Source organism: Arvicanthis niloticus, chromosome 16, assembly GCF_011762505.2.
Source record: "Arvicanthis niloticus isolate mArvNil1 chromosome 16, mArvNil1.pat.X, whole genome shotgun sequence".
Lineage (NCBI taxonomy): Eukaryota > Metazoa > Chordata > Mammalia > Rodentia > Muridae > Arvicanthis > Arvicanthis niloticus.
The window spans coordinates 13,498,667-13,521,738 of NC_047673.1; the positions used below are offsets into that span (position 1 = coordinate 13,498,667).

At 43.5% G+C, this 23,072-nt stretch overlaps 1 protein-coding gene across 1 annotated transcript in view; it reads left to right on the forward strand.

Moving 5' to 3' along the window:
• LOC117722059 (beta-defensin 14) overlaps positions 1-22,791 on the forward strand; it is a 23,144-nt gene extending 353 nt beyond the window's left edge. The window contains exons 2-4 of the mRNA XM_034521008.2: positions 21,510-21,594; positions 21,712-21,822; positions 22,473-22,791. Of these exons, the coding sequence (XP_034376899.1) occupies positions 21,765-21,822; positions 22,473-22,618 (204 nt within the window). The 5' untranslated portion in view covers positions 21,510-21,594; positions 21,712-21,764 and the 3' untranslated portion in view covers positions 22,619-22,791. The remainder of the gene's footprint in view (positions 1-21,509; positions 21,595-21,711; positions 21,823-22,472) is intronic.
• Positions 22,792-23,072: the final 281 nt, after the last annotated feature.

Sequence of the window (23,072 nt, forward strand, 5' to 3'; positions counted from 1 at the left end):
AGGCTGGCCTTGGACTCCTGATCCTCCTGTGTCCATCAACCAAGAACTGGGGTTACAAGTGTGCATCATCACACTGGAGTTATTTGGTACTGGACACTGTTCAGTCCCTGCAGATGCTAGGCAAGCATTCTACTGCGATAGGTGGCCCTGGATTCTGAAGAGATCTGAGTGCCAAAACAGCATTCATTCCTCTTATCCATATCATACCATACGTTTTCTCACATTATTAAATGAAAGTAGTTTTGCACCTAAACAGTCCTGGCCTGGTATTAATTCTGGAGAGGGAGAGAGAGAGAGAGAGAGAGAGAGAGAGAGAGAGAGAGAGAGAGAGAGAGAGAGAGAGAGAGAGGAGAGAGAGAGAGAGAGAGAGAGGGCCCCAACCCTGGTGCTTGTGGGCCGCGCATTGATACCAAAAATAACCACAAGGGGGCGCGACGCCACTTCTGATGTCTGACGGGCTTTTGGTTTTGGTTTTAATTTTTATTTTCTCCCCTGAATTTGCTCCTATGGTTAAGGAAAATCCCCTAGATTTTTGCAGGATTCAGAAATAATTTCACTTCTAGCCTGGGTTTCTTAGTAATAACTGTAATGTTGTTATCTCTGGCCTACACAGGTTAGCCATTTACTCCAGGTCACTCTAAGGAATGAGAAGGAATTCAGTTCAGACTGATCCATTGGGATATCTATTAAAGCACACCCCTGAGAGTAGAGTCCAGCCAAGTCTGCAGATAACAAATTGAGAGTCCATCTGTGTCCTGTGGCTAGACTTTAGGGGCTATGACCCTAGCAGGGTCTTTCACTTAATCTTCAGCAACCAGGGTGCAGGCCCTGAACAATGGCAGTAGATCACATGGGCCCCAGTGCTGGCTCAGCCCAGGATTTGTGGACTCTTACAGCCTTGGCGAGCAGCAGAGATGTGCTGCACCGATGTCTCCTTGGAGGGGTTATACCAGAACCGTGCTGCCTTCAAGTGCCAACACGTTTTCAACTGAGATTTACCTGCCACGTGCTTGTGCTGGGACCCTTGAAGCGGCAGTCAGGGCCCTTGGGAAATGTTAGGGATGTGAATAGTCCTCTTCTTTTGAGCCTGACAGGGCCCCGTCTATTGACCCTGGAAGCAGTCAAGGTGCCTTGGAGGTCTGGGGCCTTGGGATACCCTCGGAAGTAGAGGTATCAGGCTTGGTGCAAGAAAGCAGTGTCAAATCCCCAGAGCCTGCACGGCTGTTCAGGTCACCTGTAGGGGGCTCTGGCTTCCTCTCCTGTGATGGTACAGTCAGTTGTAAGGATGGCCCTCCCGCTCTGGCTCAAGTTACCCTCTCCCGGCTCCCCTCCCCCATCCCTGATGAGCATGGTCGGTTGGTTACTCTGTCTCTTTGTTCCTTATGCCTTTTTAGGCACCGCCCCTGTTATAGGACTCGGCCTTCTGGCCCCATAATCTGTTTCCATGAATGTCATTCTCATTAGATTTTGAAGTTTAAGTCCCAGTAGGTATAAAGGGTCTGTTAGTTATAAACACTAGCATTTTATACTTTTACTAACTAAAGACAAATACATGTGAATTCATGAACTAATTAATCCAAATCTGAACACAGGTTTCCTTCAGTGCTCTGCTCCTCCGAGTGCTCACCTACGTGTGTGTATAGGGGCATCCTTGGCAGGGGTTCTCAACCTTCCTAATGCTGTGGTCCTTTAACACAGTTCCTCATGTTGTGGTGACCCCCAACCATAGAATTATTTGCATTGCTTCATAACTGTAATTTTGCTACTGTTGGGAATTGTAATATGATCTGTGACCCGAAGGTTGAGAACCACTGCCTTAGAGGCACACAAAGACACAAGGAGTGGTCCCCTAATGTCCCCAGAGGTGACTTACTACTATTTCATCCCACCCATTGCCATGCTATACTGGGAGATATTATGGTATTAGCCCCACCAGACACCTTTTCAAGCCAAACCCTACCTCCTAATGTTAAAACATAGTCATCCAATACAGCTCTCTTGGAGACAGATGAGACACACATCCATAAAACAAGAAACGGTCAAAACACTCCCTCTGAGATCCAGAAGATAACTTTATCAGCAATATCACAACATCTGAAAACACTATTTATTTATTTATTTATTTATTTATTTATTTATTTATTGGAGCTGTCGTCTGAGTCCCTCCACATAATAGGCCTACAAAAGTTCTGCATAGAATCTGGTTCAGCAAGACCACATACTTCTCTTCCAAAGGAATTCAAGTCTCTGGAAGCTAGGAGGGCCACCCACAGCCCTCTGCCATTTTCTTCCCTCCAAGGAGAAGCAAATCTTTGTCAGTCTACAGACAACACGAATGGCTCTCCAAACTCCTGAGTCATCTGGGTGGCTGGAGGCCAGGTGAACCTGCCAGGTTCCCAAGCTTCCTCCTGGGAAACTCCCAGTGTGTGTTAGCTCACAATGGACTACAGGTTGCTCTGCTGGTGACTCCGTTGGAGGCAGGCGGTCATGTATCCCACCCACAGGGAAACGTGCCTCCCTTCAGCTGAGCCTGAGAACTTACGGGTGCTCTTCCCATGAGCAGAGCCTCCAGGGGTGGTGGCTTCTGTATGACCCACAGGGAAACAAAGGACATCGGTGAGGCTGGACTCAGCACAATGCAAGACTCATGTGAGGTTTTTCCCAGCCAGGTGCAGATGAATTCTGGTAAGGGATGTCCCAAAGACCGGGCAGCATTCCAAGGCACACCCAGCTTCATCCCGCATCTGCTTTCTGTCACTGTGAGAAAACACTGGAGGAAATTAACTTTTCTCCATTTGTTATTTGATTAGCATATGGGGTATCACTATGACCTTTTCAGACAGAGTTTTTTAATGAGTCTCTTCCCTCTTCTTCTCCATCCCTGCTGCCTTGATTCCTCCTTGTAACCTTCCTCCTATTGTCGTCCCCTCTTTCTTGTCCCACGAGCCCTCATCTTTCCTCTTCCACTAGTCTTACTCTCTGGTCTCTTTTCTAGTTTTAACCACTAGAGGAAAACATGGGAAGTGAATTTAAAGAATCAGCCTTTAAAGAGGGGGGGTTGTTTGGTCTCAGACATTTGGAGGTCTTAGGCCATGAGCTAAGGCTTTGATAGTTTTGGTCTGATAGGTAAGACAACAAGGAACATAGGAAGCAAAGGCAGGAAGAGAGAACAGGACAGCCCTTAGAAAGAGGAGGAGGAGGGTGAGGAAGAGGGTAAGGAGGAATATGAAGAAGAGGTAAGGGTGAGAAGGAAGAGGAGAAATATGAAGAGGAGAAAGATCTTGAGCAGGAGGAGGAGGAAGAAGAAGAGGAAGAAGAGGAGGAGAAAAGAGAAGTGATGGGAACAACCAGTCTCCTCAGAGGCATGGCCCTCACACTAAGACCCTCTCACAAGGCTCATTATCACAAGGGTCCATTATCTCCCAACAGCATCCCACTGGCCCTGAGCCTTTCTAGCTGTGGGGGAAGCACTAGTCACTCATGGCTTATCTAAGCCCTTTCTGCTACAGCTACTGTGCTAAGTGCTTTCCACAAATCTCCCTCAGGTCATCTACAGAGTGGCATGAGCATGTCCGAAATGCAGACAGGACACCTAAGTTTTAGACATATGAAGTCCCTTACCCACAGCCACAGAGCTTCTCTGTGGGCAAGCTCAGTTCCGATCTGTCAAGGAGTGGACAGGGACTTTTAGCTTGATTACATTAAAGCGTATGTTGAAATCAATTTAACAATATTATGTTTTTAACAATCGGCATGGGACACACTCGTTTATTTCCGTATTGTCTACTGTTGTGTTCATCTTACACTGGCTGAGCCAGGTAGGTACAACATGTGACAGTAAAGACTAAAGCTTTTAGCTCTTTACAGGAAAAAAAAAAAAAAGGCCATAACTTGAGGTACGGGACTTGTCACTGGACATGCTGGCACTCAGTAGATAGAGTTGAGTTGGTAGATTACCTGTGGCTTCTGTATGGTTAAGAGCAGAATCTCAGTTTGAATCTCACTATTACTGGAGGGAATATACTTGTCTAAACCAACCCACAACACACACACACACACACACACACACACACACACACAGACACACACACAAAAAAGAAAGAGAAAGAAAGAAGAAAGAAAGAAAGAAAGAAAAGAAAGAAAAGAGGGAGGGAAGAAGGGAGGGAGGGAGGGAGGGAGGGAGGGAGGGAGGAAGGAAAAAAGACATATAGCTATGACCCTTTGGAAGTCAACGGTGGCCTTAGATAGATGGTCCCTTATGGTGTTTTTTCTCACTTCATAGAACATAAGGATTGCGGTGTCTGTTCTCTTCAGAGATTTCTTAATAGATGGTGATCGTGAAAATCACATGTGTTTGGGGGCACAATGTTAGTGGAAGACTGTGAAGTTCGAATTCTGTTTCATCCATGTGCCTGACTCTGAAGACAGATGAGTCAACGGCAGATTCCAGGGACAGGGAGATGGATGTCTCAGTTAGGAAAGCAGTTCGTGGCTGGGCAGCTAACGATGTTGCAGAAAGGGAGCAGCCTGTCCGCCATCTTCCTTTGGTGGGTGTGTGTGAAAGGACTTTGGTATGTCTGCCATACTTTGGGTGTTTCTAGATTTGCAAGGCTGGAAAGGAGCCTGGAAAGTCACCTTAAGCTGCTTCAGGGTAAGGGCCAAGGAACTCATACACTATCTTGGAAGTCAAGGGGGAAACAGACAGGTCTCAAGGTGGCCCAGAACACTGAAGATTTTTTTCCTGTTATTGCCTGGCAGCAGAAGCAAGTGGTTTTTAACCTAAGCTCCCCAGGCTCGCACAAGCAGCCAGCTCACCCTGACATGTGAGCTTCTAAAGAGGGCTTGAGCCAGTTGCTTCTAAATCTCTATTTAACACCACAGAGGAACTGAAGCACAGACCCTCTGGCATATGCCTGCTGCTGGTGCAGAGCCGATGAGAACACAAGCAGGAAGGACACTGTCCCTTGTCTCTCTCACGTCTTGGGATTCCCTACATATCCATTTTGTCAGTTATATATAACTTCCCCAATATGACCTCTGAAACTCCTCATGTCAAATCCTGCGAAATTCAGTTTTATTCAGTTCCTTAATCAGCTCAAAGCGTTTTAGATTCTTAACCTTCCATATTGTTTATTTCCTGTTGAGGCCCACATTCTGCCTCAACACTTTGCCTCAACACTTTTGGGGCTAAGTGCTCTGGTCAAGAGAGAGTGTGGCTCTTGGGGCAGGAGACGCGAAGAATGGAGACAAGACCGGGTGTCTGATCAAGTCTCTTTTCTATTTTCTCAAGTCTCGTTTATTGAAGGGAATTCTGAGGTATTTATACGCTTTTGCCACGTGCCTTGTAGGCGCGTGGATACCACGTGCCTTGCAGGTGTTGATATGACGTAAGCCTTACAGGCGTCTATAGCGTGGACAGCACGTGCACCGCAATGCCTTGCAGGCGTGGATAGCACGTGCGCCTTGCAGGCATGTATGGCGTGGATAGCACGTGGACAGCACGTGAACTGCATGCCTTGCAGGCGTGACTACCACATGCACCTTGCAGCTGGGGCCAGTAAACAGCAACACAAAATATGTGGGATATCAGAGTGTGCTTCAGCTGTTGTAGGCTATTGAAAACCAAATCTTTCGTCAGGGTATATGGTTCCAGATGGCTGCAAAGTTGATCTAGCCGCTTTCTGCTAAAGTCGGCTCCCAACAATTTCCCAGATTTTGTGCCTCTGTTTCTCATGCCCAGTGTAGTTCTGAACTTTATGATGCATTGGCCAGCCACCCTCCTTAACCTCCTTCCTCAGTGGCTGGCACATACCACAAGCAGCTATCTGCCACCGTGGGCCAGCCGCCATCTGTCCAGAAACCCAGAGTCGGACCATTACATCCTACACTGGGCAGATATTTTAATATTTTTGGACAGAAGAAAAAAAGAAGAAAGAAAAAGGGAGATGAAACAAAGGAAGGAGGAAAGGGGCGAAAAAGGGAAGGAACAGGAGTTGCAAGGAAGGGAGGAGAGGAAGGGAGGAAGAAAAGAAGAAACAATGGGAGTTACACACACACACACACACACACACACACACACACACACACCAGACTGGCATCCAGATGGACAAGACCCTCCAGAATATGGGAAGGGTCGACAAGTGCTGGTTGTCCTTCCTGTGTTCTTGTTGGCTCATTCCCCAGCAGTACAATGAAGGAACCCAAGGAAGAAGTAATGACTGCCAAACCAGGTGGCAGGGAAGCCAATGAGAGGCAGGGACAGCCAAGGAGGAAATGCTCCAAGTCTCTGGAGGATGAACCAGGGTACAGGTTACTATGAAAGTCCTCGAAGGAGACATTTCTGGGTCATAGTGTTTCTCTGCCCTCTTCATTTATAGAGGGAGTGTCTTCTTCTCACTCCTTTCACAGGTGTGCCACCCTCTACGGGGAGGAAGGCCGTGTGGATGTTAGCAACCTGGATGCAGATAAGCACTGTGAGACAGAGTGCAGATCTGGGCCTTTCCCAGTGGATGGAAGGCATTGATGAGTCAACACAGGGCTTCCTGGAATCCACATTTGCCAAACCAGTTGGAAGCCGAGAGTCACGATGACTCCCTCAGTTGGCTGCGCGGTAATGCTTGAGGCAAGGCGTGGCACACGTCACAGGTGAGCATAAACATAGGAAGCAGAAAGTGCCTCGTTTCACTGTGGCCCTCCCCGTGGTGTCACGGGGAGGAGGCTGGAAGGACACAAATTCTTCCTGCCAGCTACTAGTCAAGGCTTGTCTGTCCGCCACTCACACGTCCTCACCCTTCAGAAATCAACTTCCTCCAATGCTGTGTATGATGCTCATCCCATCTTCGAGGCTTTGAAAATTACTATTATGCCCAGTTCCCTTCGCTGGGATCTGACCAATCCACTGGTAAAGCTCCCTTGACTATTTTATCAAGATTCTGGAAAGGCACTAATTTTGTATCTTGAGGTGACAGATATCACATCACCTACGCTGCAGAATCCTGGTTCCTCCCTAGCAGCTTGTGAGTCTCCCTCAGCACAGCTGTTCTGTGACTCACAGGCAGTAAATGGGGTCTTTTCAGCAGCAGCTCTCGGAGGACAATGATAATCATCTCCCATTGCCTCAGTTCCTCAAACTCCCTAACACACCAGCCCTGGACATGCCAGATACAAACAGAAACATCTCCAGCCTTTGCTTAGAGACAGTAAGAGGCTAAAGTCTAGCATATTTACAGTGTCTTTGGATTCTAAAAGCATACACTACACTCCTGCCTGAGCCCTCTAAAAAGCTGGTTTTCCAAGTCGTGTCTGATGCGTCAGGCTCAGTCTCTTGCCCCAAAGCTATCCTCTTGCTTCATTCATTTTCTTTCTCCCATTTACTCCAGGAAGTTCCATTCCTGATTCTATTTGAGAATGACTATCTGAAGATTCTTTTAAATGACCAGACTGTGTCACTCACCACAAGGAGCAGCAGAAGAGTTGAGGGTGTGTAGTGATGCCTGTGTCAGGGAGGCTGAGCGTGACGGGACTGGGAGTTTGATGGCACTCTGTCTATAACAGCATTGGCCCAACATCTTGGGCTCCCTCCTATGTGCTTTCTAGCATGAGTGTGGATAATCTCATTTGGTTATATTATAATTATGCTGGGCAGAGTGTTTGTATCGCTCTTTAGGATGGGTGTTTGCCTTTCAGGATAGTACAGCTGTAATGAGGATGATGAGGGGGATGGTTCCCTCATTGCTAAGCCATTCCTCATTTCCCAGAGCCTGGGAAATGCATTTCGTGTCTTCCCCATTCCACCTTATAATCAGCGGGGACACTTAAAGACACACTGTTCTTCTCTTTGTATTTGAGGTGGTGATGTTGATTTGTCCAGTTAGGAGCCAATGAAATGGTTGCATCTCCCTGAGGAAGGTGAACAGAGGTAGTTCAGACATTCAGAAAACAGTAAATAAAATGTAGGGCATAAAATAATCTACCACCTTACTTATTTAACTAAATTAAAATAAAATATGTAGATAGATAAAATATAGAAATAAAAACATGTGTAAAGGAAAAGGCTTTTCCCTTTGGGTAAAGCCTGTCTCCTCATGATAAGGGGAGCTCTGTAGTATCCTCATGCTGGTGTGAAAAATGGCCAGAGCTTGAGAGGGATGTCGAATTATTGGTTCCCACCCCACAGCCTTCTCCTTAAAAGGCAGAACCCAGTATATTTTGGAGAAAAGCTAAAATATGGTTTTGGCTGCTGGCATGTCTGATGGTATGAGTAACTCATAATTCTAACATACAGAATTTACCTAGCATTGAGATTGGCTGATTACTGGCATGTGCCACTCTCCCTAGCTTTTGTGTGGGTTCTGGGGATTAAACTCAGAACTCGAGTAAGATAGCGTGGTCAGTAAAGTTCCAGTGAGGCCCCTGATTGAGGGAACAGAATATATAGCATAGATACCAGGTGGCAAGGCTACTGAAACCATCATGGAAACTGTGTGCCAGACCCATTCTCTCCTGAATGTACACCAGAGTTTAGCAAGCCACAGCCCAGCAGCTAAATCCAGATGCCACCTGTTTATGTAGATAGTGTTTTATTGGGATGGAGCCATAAGGATTTGCTTCTTGTTTCTGACACATTTTGCATTATACCTGTAAAGTCAAGAAGTTGTAATAGAAGCTGTGTGACCAGCAAAACCTGAAAGCCCTTACTGTCTAGCTTTGATAGGGAAGACTCACCAATTCCTAATGGATGAAATTGCTCAACTGTAAAGAATACAAAAGAGAGGCCATCTCCTGGTTGAGATGCCATGAGTCAATTTCTCTTCAGGGCCAGCATCCAAGATACTACAGCCTGCACTTCCATAAAGGGTTAGCTGTAAATTCTCAAAACCAGAGTTGCTCTGTGGTGTATTGAATATGTGAGGCATGTCTTCGGGTCCTGAATCTTTTTCATTCATAGTTCACCACTCATAGCCACCAGTCTTTCCATTGAGAAAATGAACTTCTGGATGTGTGTGAAAACAAAAGGGAGCTTGAGCAGTAAAGGAGGACTTTAGGACAACAGTATGTGAATCAGATGGCTTGGCCTCCAAGTTTGAGCTCAAAACTATAGTCCCATTCTTCTTACAATGCAGATTATAATACTATCTTCACATCATTTGGGTCAGTAAACAACACCTTTAAGTTCAAATTAAAAAGAAAGTTTCAGCTACAGTGCTGGGTATATAGTCACAGATCCACTGGGTAACAGCCATCATAAACAGTCAATGTGTTGCCCTTGTCTGTTGTACCATTAGCCAATAAGTTCATTTTAATAACCAGTTCTAATTACATGATTATGTCAGACATCCTATTAAAAATAACCCCTGAGGATAAGAATAGGAAAACAAGTCAAATTATCTCTATTTGCTGATAACAGAAAACAAATATCCATAAGATATAGATGTAGAAAAAAGATTTTCTGAAAAAGACTCCATTAACCAAGGGATTTCAGCCAATAGTTGACAACCCAGTCATCATAGAACTAAAAGCTTCTGTACAGCTAAGAAAACAGTTAGTAAAGTAAAGAAGAAACTCATAGAATGGAAAAGGATCTTTGTCAGCTATATATCCGCTGGAGTATTAATATGTAGAATATACAAAGAACACAAAAAGATGTCAAGGAAACAAACGACCCAATTAAAAAAATGAGCCATGGATCTAAATATAGAGAGTTCTAAATAGAAGAAATAAAATCTGCTTAAAAAAATACATTTAAAAGTGTTCATCATCCTTGGTGCGATAGTTTGAATAAGATGCTCCCCTGTCCAAAGGCTCATTATGTGTGAATATTTGATCCCTAGTTGGTGGAACTGTTTGGGAAGAATTAGAAGATGTGCCCTTGTTGGAGGAGGCATGTTATTGGGGGTGGGCTTTGGAGTTTCAAATCCCATCCATCCTCAGATAGCTCTCCCCTCTCCCCCAACCCTACTTCATGTTTTAGGGTTACATGTGAACTCTCAGCTACTGCTCCAGGGCCATGCCTGCTTGCCTGTTGCCATGTTCCTCCCCATGATGGTCATGGACTCACTCCCTGAAACTGCAAGCCCAATAAACTTTTTCTTCTAAAAGTTACTTAGTAACTAGAGAAACTCAAAATAAAACAGCTTTTTAAGAATTCATTTCTGCCCCACCTGGGGATCCATCCCATATACAACCACCATACACAGACACTATTGTGGATGCCAAGAAGTGCATGCTGACAGGAGCCTGATATGGTTGTCTCCTGAGAGGCTCTTCCAGAGTCTGACAAATACAGAGGTAGATGCTTGCAGCCTACTATTGTACTGAACATTGGTCCCCAATGGAGGAGTTAAAGAAAGGACTGAAGGAGCTGAAGGGGTTTGCAACTCCATAGGAAGAACAACATCAACCAACTAGACCCCCTGGAGTTCCCAAGGACTAAACCACCAACTAAAGAGTACACATGGAGGGACCCATGGCTCCAGCCGCATATGTAGCAGAGTATGGCCTTGTTGGGTATCAATCGGAGGAGAGGTCCTATGAAGGCTTGATGCCCCAGTGTAGGGGAATGCCAGAACAGGGAGGCGAAAGTGGGTGAGTGGGTGGGGGGAACACCTTCATAGAAGCAGGGGGAGGAGGGATGGAATAGGGAGCTTCGGGGGTGGGCCAGGAAAGGGGATAACATTTGAAATGTAAATAAAGAAAATATCCAATTTCTAAAAAAACAACAACAAAAAAAAAAACTCAACAGTAAAAAAAACAAAAGAAAACAATACAAAACAAATGAAGAAACAAACAAAAAAAGAACTCATCTAACTCCAGCCATAATGACCAACAAAACAACCAGCAATGAATGCTGGGGCAGATAGGAAAACGGGAACCCTCATTCACTATTGGTGGGAATGCACATTGGTATAGCCACTTTGGAAAGCAGTGTAGAGAATCCTCAAAAAACTAAAACTAAATCTACCATATGACCCAGGTATACTACCCGCTGACATATGCTAAAATGGTGTGATATCCTACCCCACAAATATTTTCTTAGGCGTATTTGTTGCTGCTCTACTCCTGAGAATAGCTAGGAAATAGAAACAACCTAAAGGTCCTTCAACAGATGAATGGATAATGAAAATATGCATGATTCAGCTGCAAAATAAATAAATATAAATAAATAAATAAATAAATAAATAAATAAATAAATAAAATTTGCAGGTAAACGGATGGACCAGAAAAAACACTGATATTGAAAAACCAAGATCTAGAAAGAAAAACACCATATGTTCCTTCTCATTGATAGTTTCTAGCTCTATATTCTTGGATGTAAATATCTTTGCTAGGCTTTCTATTGCTGTGGTAAAGCAACATGACTAAAGCACAACTTGGAGGAGGAAAGGGTTTATTCAGATTACTTCTACATCACAGGTCATCATCAAAGCAAGTCAGGACAGGAACTCAAGCAGGGCATGAACCTGGAACCGGGAGCTGATGCAGAGGCTAGGTAGGAGTGCTACTTACTGTCTTGTTCCTCATGGCTTGCTCTGTCTGCTTTCTTATAGAATCTAGGACCATCAGCTCATGGATGGCTCCGCCCATAATGGGCTGGGAACCTTTTATAAATTACTGATTAAGAGAATACAAGCTCAACTACAGCCTAATATTATGGAGACATTTTCTTAATTGAGGGTTCCTCCTATGATGACTCTAGCTTGTGTCAAGTTGATAGAAAACTAGAAAACAGAGCACATACAACATGGAGTAACCATAGAAACTAGGAAACTACAAAGCTACTTTAGAGGGAGAGGAGTTGGGAGAGAAATAACAGGATACACTTTTATACAGATGATATGGAAAATGGAAAAACATGAATAGGACTTCATTTGGGGAGGCAGGAAGGAAATAAATATATAAGAAGAAGGAAGCATGAGGGACTAACAAAAACTGGATTATTTAATAAATCCACAAGGAGTCGCATCATTCAATATTCATGTAAAACCAGACTCTGTATAAGCCACTTACTTAGGCTGACGGTGTTCCTTGTATAACAATAAACTAAAAACCCCAGGCATGAGAAACCTACTTTCAAATGGTCAGTGAGGGCAGTCCAAGTGATTCCCAAAACATCTAGATTATAGATGTACACCTTGGTTGAAGGCCTATCTATACCTATCTTCAAGACACTACATGCACCGAGGCCACTGGAGGACATGGAATGATTTACGCTGGATCTGAGCTATAAGTCTCTTTTCTGTGGTCTATCTTCTATGATTCCAGAAAATACTATGCAAGCTACCAAGAGAGAGAAGCAATTATCCAGCTGGAACATCTATGAGCTATGACAATTTCCAGCATGGCAAGATATGGACGAATGTGCAATAAGCACGTGTAAGCGAAAACCAACAGCTATCTGATTGGACTTTAAGGCCCACTTACCAGGAAGGAATGATGCGTGGAAATCTAGCAAGCTTTGCAGAGCTAATGGGCTCACGGACTTCAGAAAAGAACACACTGCTGTCACTTTGCTAGACCAGCGTATTTCCACACTACAATCTAAATCTTATTCGGATACCCATAGATTAGTGCAGCTACCACCCCAACCAGTGAAAAGCCTCTCTTTACAACAGAGAGTGTCACAGAAAACCACAGCTGGATACAGTGCAGACATTTCTTGGGGTCCAGCCCTAATGGATGCATCTGTGTCACAGCCTCTGCCTTAATAATGACCAAGGAACATCTCAGAAGAGAGGCCTGTAAGACTGTAAGTCTGAGAACACCAGGCATCTGCTGTGAAACAGCCTTTCCTAGAAATGGCTGCATAAACAAGACGATCAACGGCACTATCCACAGACATTTTAACACGGAAGGGAGAAGTTCTCTTGAGATCTCTCCACTAGACAAAAACCACAGGCAAGTAATGACTGCTAGGAGAGAATTAAGCTCTCTGAGAGATGCGCCCCTTTATGAGTTAATTAAAGAGCAGAGTGGTCAGCCTTGAACCTTATATACACATCATCAACAAAAACAGACCCAGAGAGTTGCATTTATGTATATTTGTGAACACACACAGACAAGCACACATCTACGTGTAATACATAATAATAGCAATAATCAAATAAAAAGAGGCTGTCAACCCCAAAGTGGGATTCAAAAAAATGTAGCCTGGAGGAGCTGGAGGTAGAAAAGTTCAGGGGAAAGTTATACAATTCTATATTCATTAAAACATATTAAAAATAAATAATTCAAATAAAAATAACCTCAGGGGTCCCACCTTTTGCCTTTGGATACATGATTTTCTTGATCCCAATCCCCAGACTATCAATGAGATGACTTCAAGACCGTTTTATAAGAAATATTTATGCCTTTAAATCTCTTGCCTTCTTGGGAATACACACACACACACACACACACACACACACACACTCCTGCCTTCTTTCAGTGGATGTGTAGGCTGTTGGCAAAATTTGCTTCATGGTGAGGTCTCTCTGGGCTGGGGCTGGATTGCGAAATGCAGCTGGGTGAGAGACAGAGCAAACCAAAAAGCACCACTGTGCATTCATCCCCTTGGGCATGATCCATCCCTGATAGATGTATAGGATGTCCTTGGGTCAACCTTATATAGAATTAGATGTATTATCCCTCACTTGATTTCAGTCTTAAGAGTCAGGAGTCAGCCCCTTGGGGGTTGGATGTGATTTTGAAAACTATGACAGACATACTTAATCACTGCTAAGTTTCAAATTCTTAAACTAGTTTCAGCATGTTAAAAGTGGCTGTGACTGCAAACAGAACGCAATGCAAAATCAAGCCAGACAAAAAGAAATCTCAGCATGTCTGAGCGAGGCAGTCACTAAGTTACACCTGGAGCTGACATGCTATTGGCGGTTGATGGCTACAGGAAGAGCTTGCCAGTTATCTTCAGAGTTGGGGCACGGAAGAGAATAACTGTGCTCCAGTAGATGGCGGTTTTCCCCATGCACATACTGGCAACACTGAGTGAACTCTGTGATTTTTGAAAAACAACAAACAGATGAATTATAGTGAGGGGATGATGGGGATGGAGTTGATCAAAATACATTCTATGCCAGTGTGAATTTATCAAACAAAAAAGGAGGGTGTCTGCATCCTAGCTCCCTTCCCTTCCCTTCCCTTCCCTTCCCTTCCCTTCCCTTCCCTTCCCTTCCCTTCCCTTCCCTTCCCTTCCCTTCCCTCCCCTCCCCTCCCCTCCCCTCCCCTCCCCTCCCCTCCCCTCCCCTCCCCTCTGCTCCCCTCCCTTCTCTTTTCTTCTCTTCTCTTTCCCCCCTCCCTCCCTCTCCCTTTCTCTCTGTGTCATATCTTCCATTACTATTTGCCAAGTGTCACCCTAATTTTCCGTAAAGGTACCATCATCTCTTTACGGGGTCCCTGCGGTTATTCTGGCCAGCAGGGAAACAAAACTTGAAGAGATGAGAATGAAAACTTGGTGCAGCTTGACTTTGGTCAGTCAGACTGGATCAAAACTTCTTGAGAGTCTGATCCTATGGTTTTAATCCTTTTACAAGTTTAAAACACAGTCAGACTTTGGAGTCTCATAACAAAACTTTAGGCATAGCGATCTAGAAACCTCCTAGCAAAGTCCCTGTGAACTTTACAGTAAGAATGAGTTCTATTGGCAGACAAACAGAACTCAGGGCAAGGGATGTGGGAGGAAGGATTTGTAACGAACAGTATAGATTCTATTGGTGGAGGATGCAAAGTATGTGAGGCCTCTCATAAAGATGGTTTTTATTCACTGAGAGACAAAAATCTCAGGATCAGGGCCTGAACAATGCTCAGGATATTTGAAGACTCAGGAAGGTGGACTCTGTAGAGTAGCAAAATGATCACTGGGTTGTCAGACAACATCCACTCCAACCGACTGGGTGATCAGGCGCCATTCATCTCCTATCATTGCATGATTGACATCCTGGTTTCCCCAGTGCTTACTCTAAGCAGTACTTCCTACACTCATCTTCCCTGTGTTGTGACTAGAAGCCAGGTAGTCTTCATAGCTAGCTTCTTTTCATTACTTCCTTAACTCAAGCTTCTTCCTTCTAAATGACTCCAACTCTCATGTTCATGTGTTTGTTGCATTGGCATTGGAATGGGACAACTACTCTTGCTTGGTCTCCTGGTCTTCATTTCCACAACCATCTAGCCCGCCTTCTGTATCAGTTTATCTGTAAACTTATTTCTACTTGATGTACTGCTGTAAATATTTTGTGCAATTTTAATTATCCGATTAAGGTCCCTTCATTTACCCTCCCCCTGTCCCCACCCCTCCCTAGGAATTAGTTGTCTTTAATAATATTTTTCTTGGAGTGTCTGAGGTTTCAAAATGGTCCTGAATTTCAGAGTAAGGGGAAAAAAAATAGGACATTACTTTCTCATGAATCCAAGGAAACAAAGACGGAATCTATACAGATTATCAGAAATGGGTACAAGTAACATAATATACCCACTGTGCAATTGGCAAAAAGTCCAATTGCCATACAAGCTGCATTCTGAGTCAGCTCACAGTACTAAGTGGTTCCTTTTAATCACAATGACAGGGTCGTTAAGACTTGATATTTCAGACAGACTCTGAAGATTATGCAAACCACCCTGTAGAAACAGTCCTATGGATACAGTAAGTGATTGCATTTGAAAAATTAGAAAATAAGAAGGATTTTTAAAAGGACTTGAAGTTCAAGATTCCATAATCAAGAAAACTGGGAAGTGCAGATGAGAGAGGTGCCAAATACTAAGCCATGCTCCTCAAGTAGGTGTGAAAGCCAGCCAGAAAGGTTGGGAAACAATCTCTCCCATATGCTAATATGTGTGTGGTAATAAGAGGGGGAGCAGAGAAAACCTCATCTCCAGTTGAGAGTGTGGGGTATTTTATCATCTTCTCTAAGTCTCCATTAACTTATCTGTAAAACACATATAAATCTATCAACCTACTGAGTGATTCCAATGGAATCTAGGCGTTTATACTGTTTAACATTGTGTGTGTACTTGATAAAGACTGACAAGGATGACAAGACCATGAGGAAGAAAGGGATTCAAATTCTTAAAGATGTTAATGTTTCTAAAGATTGTCGATAGGAGAAAGAGGAGACAGTCCATGAAGAATTAAAATCAGCAACCAGGACTGGAGAACAGGGAAAGTGTACTGCCTTACCACATCAATCTCTGCGAGTTTTCCATCATCTAACTTGGAAACAGTGATGGACACAGATCCCAAACACCGAATACTGTTTATGTTCGATCCTTGTACAGTCTCAGTTCCTAAGATCCCAAGAGAGAGTGTGTTAAATGTTTTCTGGGTGTTGAGTTGAAGTAGAGGGCACGAATATATTCAGGCACAAATATACTCCCATAGGTCATATGACGTAAAGAGACCATGTAAGGTGCTTAGGCAAAAATTCACTGGATTGAGTATGTAAAAACACTGTTGAAGTTTAAAAAGAAAACTTGGGTGGTTTATTGAGACAGATGCCAGGAAATAGTAGGTTTATGGGTAGTTGAGTGAGTACACAATAGGTATATACATATGAGTAAAGCCTCTATTGTGGGGAGCCGACAGAAGGCGACTATTATCCTTGCAGCCATCTTGAGCCATATACCCTGACCAGAGACTTGATTGCATTAGCCTACAACAGCTGAGCACACTCTGATAACATCTTGCTTTAGATACCCAGGATTTTCCCTTGAGTGTGTGAGACTTAAAGGTGTGTGACTTAAGGGTGTGACTTAGAGATCAGATTTAGAGACAAGACCTAAGGGCATGATTAAAGGTGTGACTTAGAGGCATGGCTTAAAAGTGAAACATATAAAAGGTGAGAGGCAGACAGAAGAGAAGATCAGAGAATCAGACACTTCACAGAATACAACTTGGCAGTACAACTTGGAACTAGGAATTAGGTTAGAGAGTACAACTGGGAGTACAACTTGGAGTAGGAATTAGGCATTGAGGAAGAAGACACTTGGACTAGAGAACTCGGAAGAACTAGGTAGTAGGCATTAGGCACTAGAACTTGGAACTGGAAACTTGGAAGCACTAGGGACTAGGAACTAGGGATTTGAAGAGAAGAAGAGAGACTGAATAATAAATGTGATTGAATCACACTCTGTCTGGTCTCCATTTCTCGAGTCCATCCTCACTCTCTCTCTCTTGCTGAACCCTGACCCACAGACCGGAGCAGCTTGGGGCAGAGCAGGCTCTAACAGTTTAGCCCCCAAGGCTTTTGGCAGTGCGGTTCCAACACTGACAGAGTGGCCTGTGACATTTTGGCCCCCAAACATAGGGCAGCTCGGGCCGTGACACTCTATAGATGCAGAGAGAAAGTGATGGGGGGAGGGGAGACTGAACAAAGAAGAAATGGAGCAATGGTTTAGAGTTGGATTCCTGGGGTACAAAAACACATCTGCAAAAGGAAATTATTTTCTGAGACAAACAGAATAAAGAATGGGTAAAAAACAATTTTTTTTTTGAGCAAGAGCCCATATGGAGATTTAACTGGGCACAGTGGTGGGTTCTGGCCCCATTAAGCTAAACCACTTAAAAGAAACTGTGCTTGGAAATGCAATCAGGCTATGGATGCATTCAGATATTTCAGGACTAGCTACTTATACCAAGAGTGAGAAATCCTGGGTCCCTGGGCAGTGCTTCTCTGAATCTGTTCTTTGTGCTTGCATCAGGAGCCTCTGACATTCACCAAGGTCTCTGTATTTCAGAATCTATCAGTAGGACCCTGTCTCTTTCACTCTTACAAGAAACAGTGCATGACCAGCTGCTGCAGCATGAATCTGGAGCCTGGCGCCACTTCATCTCCCAGTATTTTGAATCATGTATGCTTTATCTCTTTTCTACCTGGCAGACCTCTTCATTTTCATCTTAATCACAAGTCCTGGCCAGTGAACAAACAGGAGGAAGCAATTTTTAGAAGCCTGTATAGGCCCTTCCCATCTTTTTTCAAAATTATGCCCTGTGGATTAACTGTTTCCTCATATAAATCATAGTCTAGATTACCCAGGGAACCCTGGGCCTTCTCTACAGTGATCTGGTCTCTCATCTCTGTACATAGTATTTACCTCTGGACAGCACAGTCTTCAGATTCCACTCCCTGTAGTCCCTGGAGGGCCCATCTCTCCATGCAGTTTTGGCTTCCCCCATTCTTCCTGTAGTGACTTGTTCAGGAAATATAAGCTAAGCATGACACTTTCTGGAAAGGCAGCCATAGAGGGCAATGTGAGGGTTTGGACCAATGATCTGGCACTCTGTGGAGTTGGTGACCAGTAGGAATGTTTTGTTAATCTTATCGCTCATTTGAAAGCCAAGCAGCATGTGTCTGCTAAACACCAGAGTAGGATTGTGGGTGCGTGGAAATTTAAAAGGAGACTTTTACCTTAAGCATAATCTTTGTTCTAGAAAGAACACAGAAGCTCTATCAATGAAGCCTCAACAATATAGCTACCCAAACAAGATCTGAAGAAAAACAACACCAACACACATGCTAACATGCAAGGGAAAGGGAAAAAATCTCACTGGGATCCAACCCTAGACCAAGAACTACAGGCAACTAAGGGATATGCTAGGCATAGAAGAAAGTAGTCTTCCTTGAATAAAAAGCCGTCTACTTGGTTATCCAATTCCAAGTGGTCAGCTCTGAAAATATCAGCTCTTCAGATAAAGCACATTCACTCTTCTAAGAAGAGGATCAGAAGTGGTAGTGGAGGGAAACTATAGTATTCTACCAAGCCTGAGCTTTGTTGACTCCCTGTGAGACCACTGCATCACCTGAATGGGCTAGAACACATCCTTAACAAGAGCTGGGGCCCCGCCCTGCTGGCATAGGGTTGTTATCACTAACAGAAGTACTTTTTTTTTTTTTTTAAGTATAGAATAGAGTTTATTCAGGGCATGGGGAGGGGGGGCCAGGAAGGTAGTAGAGGGAGAGAGAGAGAGAGAGAGAGAGAGAGAGAGAGAGAGAGAGAGAGAGAGGCCTGCCATGACCACGTGGAGAGAGGGGGAAGGGAAGGGGGGAGGGGACAGAGAGGAACTAGAGGCAAGAGAGTAAGAGATTAAGAGAGTAAGAGAGCACAGAAGTTCTTAAGCTGTGGACTCTGCTCTGGACCACGTCTTTGCTGTGAGGACTGGACGGCGAATGTTCCAGACCAAGTGAATGTTTCTAGGTTGAATAGAACATCCCACAGTGGTCAAGCTCCAACAGCCATTGGATAGCATTATATACAGGGAGACTATGTAAACACAAGTCTTTTTTTTTTTTTTTTTTTTTTTTTTTTTTTTAGATTCATTAGCTAAATTGTGTGCATTGTTCCAGGCCATCACCTCTGTCTTTATTTAAGAAGTTATTGGTTAGGTCAGAGTTTTAGGTAACTTGAATCTTAGTTTTAGTCCCACCATACCAAGCTTCGTTAATTAAATCAAACACAGACTTGTCCCAAATCTTGGCCACTATTTACTGTTTCCCAAATGCTTCTGCACTTTCCACCTCTGATCTTGCTTCTGGGGACAAATCATGTCTGTGTGACTGCTTGCACTATTGACTCTGCCATAAGGTGAGTCCTATGACTCAGGAGAAGCCAAGAATCCTTTGTGGTAAATTTTTATCCCTGCTTTGGACACTCCACCCTCACCTTCTCTCTCTGCCTCCTCATCCTGATGTAGTGGATGAAGAATAATATCAGCGTTCAAGTTTCAGAGGTGTTTAAGCCATAGAGACTTCAGTGTGTATCCCTACATACAAGATACAAAACCTCGGAAAAGCCTTCAGTCTGACAATGGCACAAGCTGTTGGTTAATATAGCCTGGTGTTGTCACACAACTCAGTTACCCAGTGTGAAGCAAAATCCATGATCTCCCTAGTTTGCCTCTGCTATTGTGAGTTAGCCTTCCAACTTTGCCTTAAAGGGAGGACAGTATCTTCTAAAGCTTGGAGCACAGCCAAGATGTCATTGAGAGATATGAAACCACAGGAATACACACAGCAAAACAAACAGAACTTGTAAGGGGGTTAACAAGGAAAAGTGACTTCTATTCCTGGTGAACCTCTTCTGAGACAATGGCGGAACCTTATAAAGGCCTCTCAGCCTTCAGTGGCCCATGTCATAGCCAAAGGTTTGCCTGTGGAATCTGTTTTCCACATGGAAAAGCAAGTCACCTCCACTTTAACGGAGTGATAGGATGTCCCTGTGACACATGGTTGAGATCTGGTGGTTTTCTGACACCCAGGGCAGTCACTGTATCTTTTGTAATATACAAGATATAGTATGCTGCCAAGACAACACCCAGCTCACTCCACACTCATCTACTTCCTCCATTCCAAAACATTTCCCACTGTCTCTACAGCTGTGTCACCGTCAGACCAGAGACTCTTTAGAGGTTTTGTATCTTGTATGTAGAAATACACACTGGGGCTCTATGGCTTAAACAACACTGAATTATTGCTCTCCATCCACTATATCAGAGTGAGAGAGGCAGCGAGAGAAGATGAGGGCAGAATGTCCACCATGTAAGAGGAAAACTAGATTTTAAGAAGACAGGGTCTATAAGCTCCTAAAGTATTCCTAAATCCACAGCTCTGAATCTACTTCTCAGTATGAGCCGCTAGTTTTTACATTTTTACAGCCCTGTGCTTGAGTATATTCTTACTTGTCAGCACCTATGCTGAGTGGAACATCTGCTCATAGGCTTGAACCCACTTTAAGATCATTGAGAAAAGAAATCAAACTTTGTCCTTCTTCCCGTCCTAGGTATCCCAGTATTTTGGACCCAATCCACCCTAGAACTAACATACCCAGGACCTTGAATTCACTATAGTTGCATTAACACATTGCAACAGCTGGTGTATGATGACTTGACCACCTGACTGAATAAACAGATTATCAATAAACATAAAATGGTAATAGAATTCCTCAACATTTAAGTGTATTAGTCAAGAGTCTATTGACTCTTCAGCTACTGAATTGATACCTAGTAGAATTAACTGAACCTTGGTCTTCTTTAACAGCTCATGGGTAAAGAAAACCCCAAAGTCTTCAGTGTCTTTGTAAGCCTCTCTGGTACAGAGAAAAGATGAATATGTATCACTATGGTTTCTCTCTCTCTCTCTCTCTCTCTCTCTCTCTCTCTCTCTCTCTCTCTCTCTCTCTCTGATAAAATGAAACACCCCAACTCATGAATCTAGGTAGTTTTCAGACAATGATGAAGTATAAGACAGGTTTTACTTAAACTAAAGAATATCTATAGCAAAGGCCTTTCTATATAGTCCAAGTTTCCTCTTGTCTTTACTACCTAAATTCTAGTTCTGTCTCTCAATTATGAATATGTCCAAAGTTTAACTGATTTGGTTCTCAAAAGACTCTTAAGTCTCTCTTGGGATTTTAGATAGCTACAGAAAGCATAAAATTGTATTCAAAGTAAATTTAGTCCTAAGCTACATGTCCTGGGGCTATCCCCCAAATTAATGTTGTGTTCATATCGGTTCTCTCTGTACCCACAGCCAGAAATTGATCTGGAAACATGCTCAAGATGACCTCAAGAGAGTCCCAAGAAGCTTGACTACACCCATTAGGCTTGCACCCTGGGTGAGTGGGTGTATTCTTTGCGGTGAGAGACACTGGAAAGACACATCAGGAAATATGTCATACTGTCATCACAGTGACATTACAAGAATTGTAATCATAGCTTACCTTGTTATATAGGTGGACAAGCACGCGTTTTGGCCCAGTCTCAGCTTGTTGGGAAGCAGTCAGCTATGAGGCTTCATTATCTGCTATTTGTATTCCTCGTCTTGTTCTTGGTGCCTGCTCCAGGTAAGAGGGGTTGGGAAATAAGGGGTGGAAAGGGTTCATAACATATAATTTAGTCTGATCTTCTCTGTTCTTCTGGGTGAGCATGAAATCAGGTGGATTTGCGGAATGAAAAACAAACATCACCAATGGTTTCCTCCAACAACAGTCAGTAAGAGTCTTAAAGCAGGCTTCTGTGTCTGTCCTGTTCCACTCTAAAAAGACTAACAACTTCCACAGATGCCAACTCTCCACCCACCTCATCACTGGAATACAGTTAATGAGACCATAGAGAGCTGATGTGTAATTTTAATTCTGACAGAAATGAACAGTTTGATCTGATAATCACAGATATCTATTCCAATGGGCTTAGTGGATGGAGGTAGAGAGAGACAGGCTGGGCTGCTTGAAAGGTACTAGGGACGATGGTAGACTCAATCCCCAGTCCTTATGTGAGGATTAGAGTCCAGGCCACTGTGTATGTTCACAGCTGAGATACAGCCCATAGAGACATTTGTGTGTTTCCTGCTTAGACCTCCTTTTAACTTTACTTGAGATTTTATAGAAAAAGAGAAACAAATAGAAAACGAAACTAATTTGGTGATGCAGTTTGCTAGATCCAGTGTCTCTCTAATACTCTTTTCCTAAAAGATTCTTTTCTTTTTCTCTTGCAGGGGATGCATTTATCCCGAAAAGCCTTCGAAGATTTTTCTGCAGAGTAAGAGGCGGTCGGTGTGCTATACTTAACTGTCTTACATCGGAAGAACAAATAGGTCAATGTTCTAAGAGAGGTCGAAAATGCTGCCGAAAGAAGAAGTAGAAGACCCAGATTCAAATCGAGAATGCCACCACCGTGCAGGGTGAGGGTGGGGGAGGTCTTCCTGGGAATGTATAAAAGTAAAATCAAGTTAATATATATTTTTTAAAAAACTAGTAGCTTAATCTCTTCGAATGTTCTGTTCATTGTTAATAAATAGGCAACTCAGAAAGTCACTAGACTCAGTATGATTTGAATGAAGTGGCATCTCTGCAGTGGGTCACAAGATACCTAAGCTTATTTCTGAAGGCCAAGGATGTCAATAGGATCTGTGTGCATATGTGTGTGTGTGTGTATGCATGTGTGTGTATGCATGTGTGTATGCATGTGTGTGTGCAAGACTGTTTGCATGAGTGTACATGTATGCATGTGTGTAACATGTATATAAATATTGTGGATATATGGAATGTACATACATATAGACAATCTATAATTTGTACATTTTATGCTCTATTGA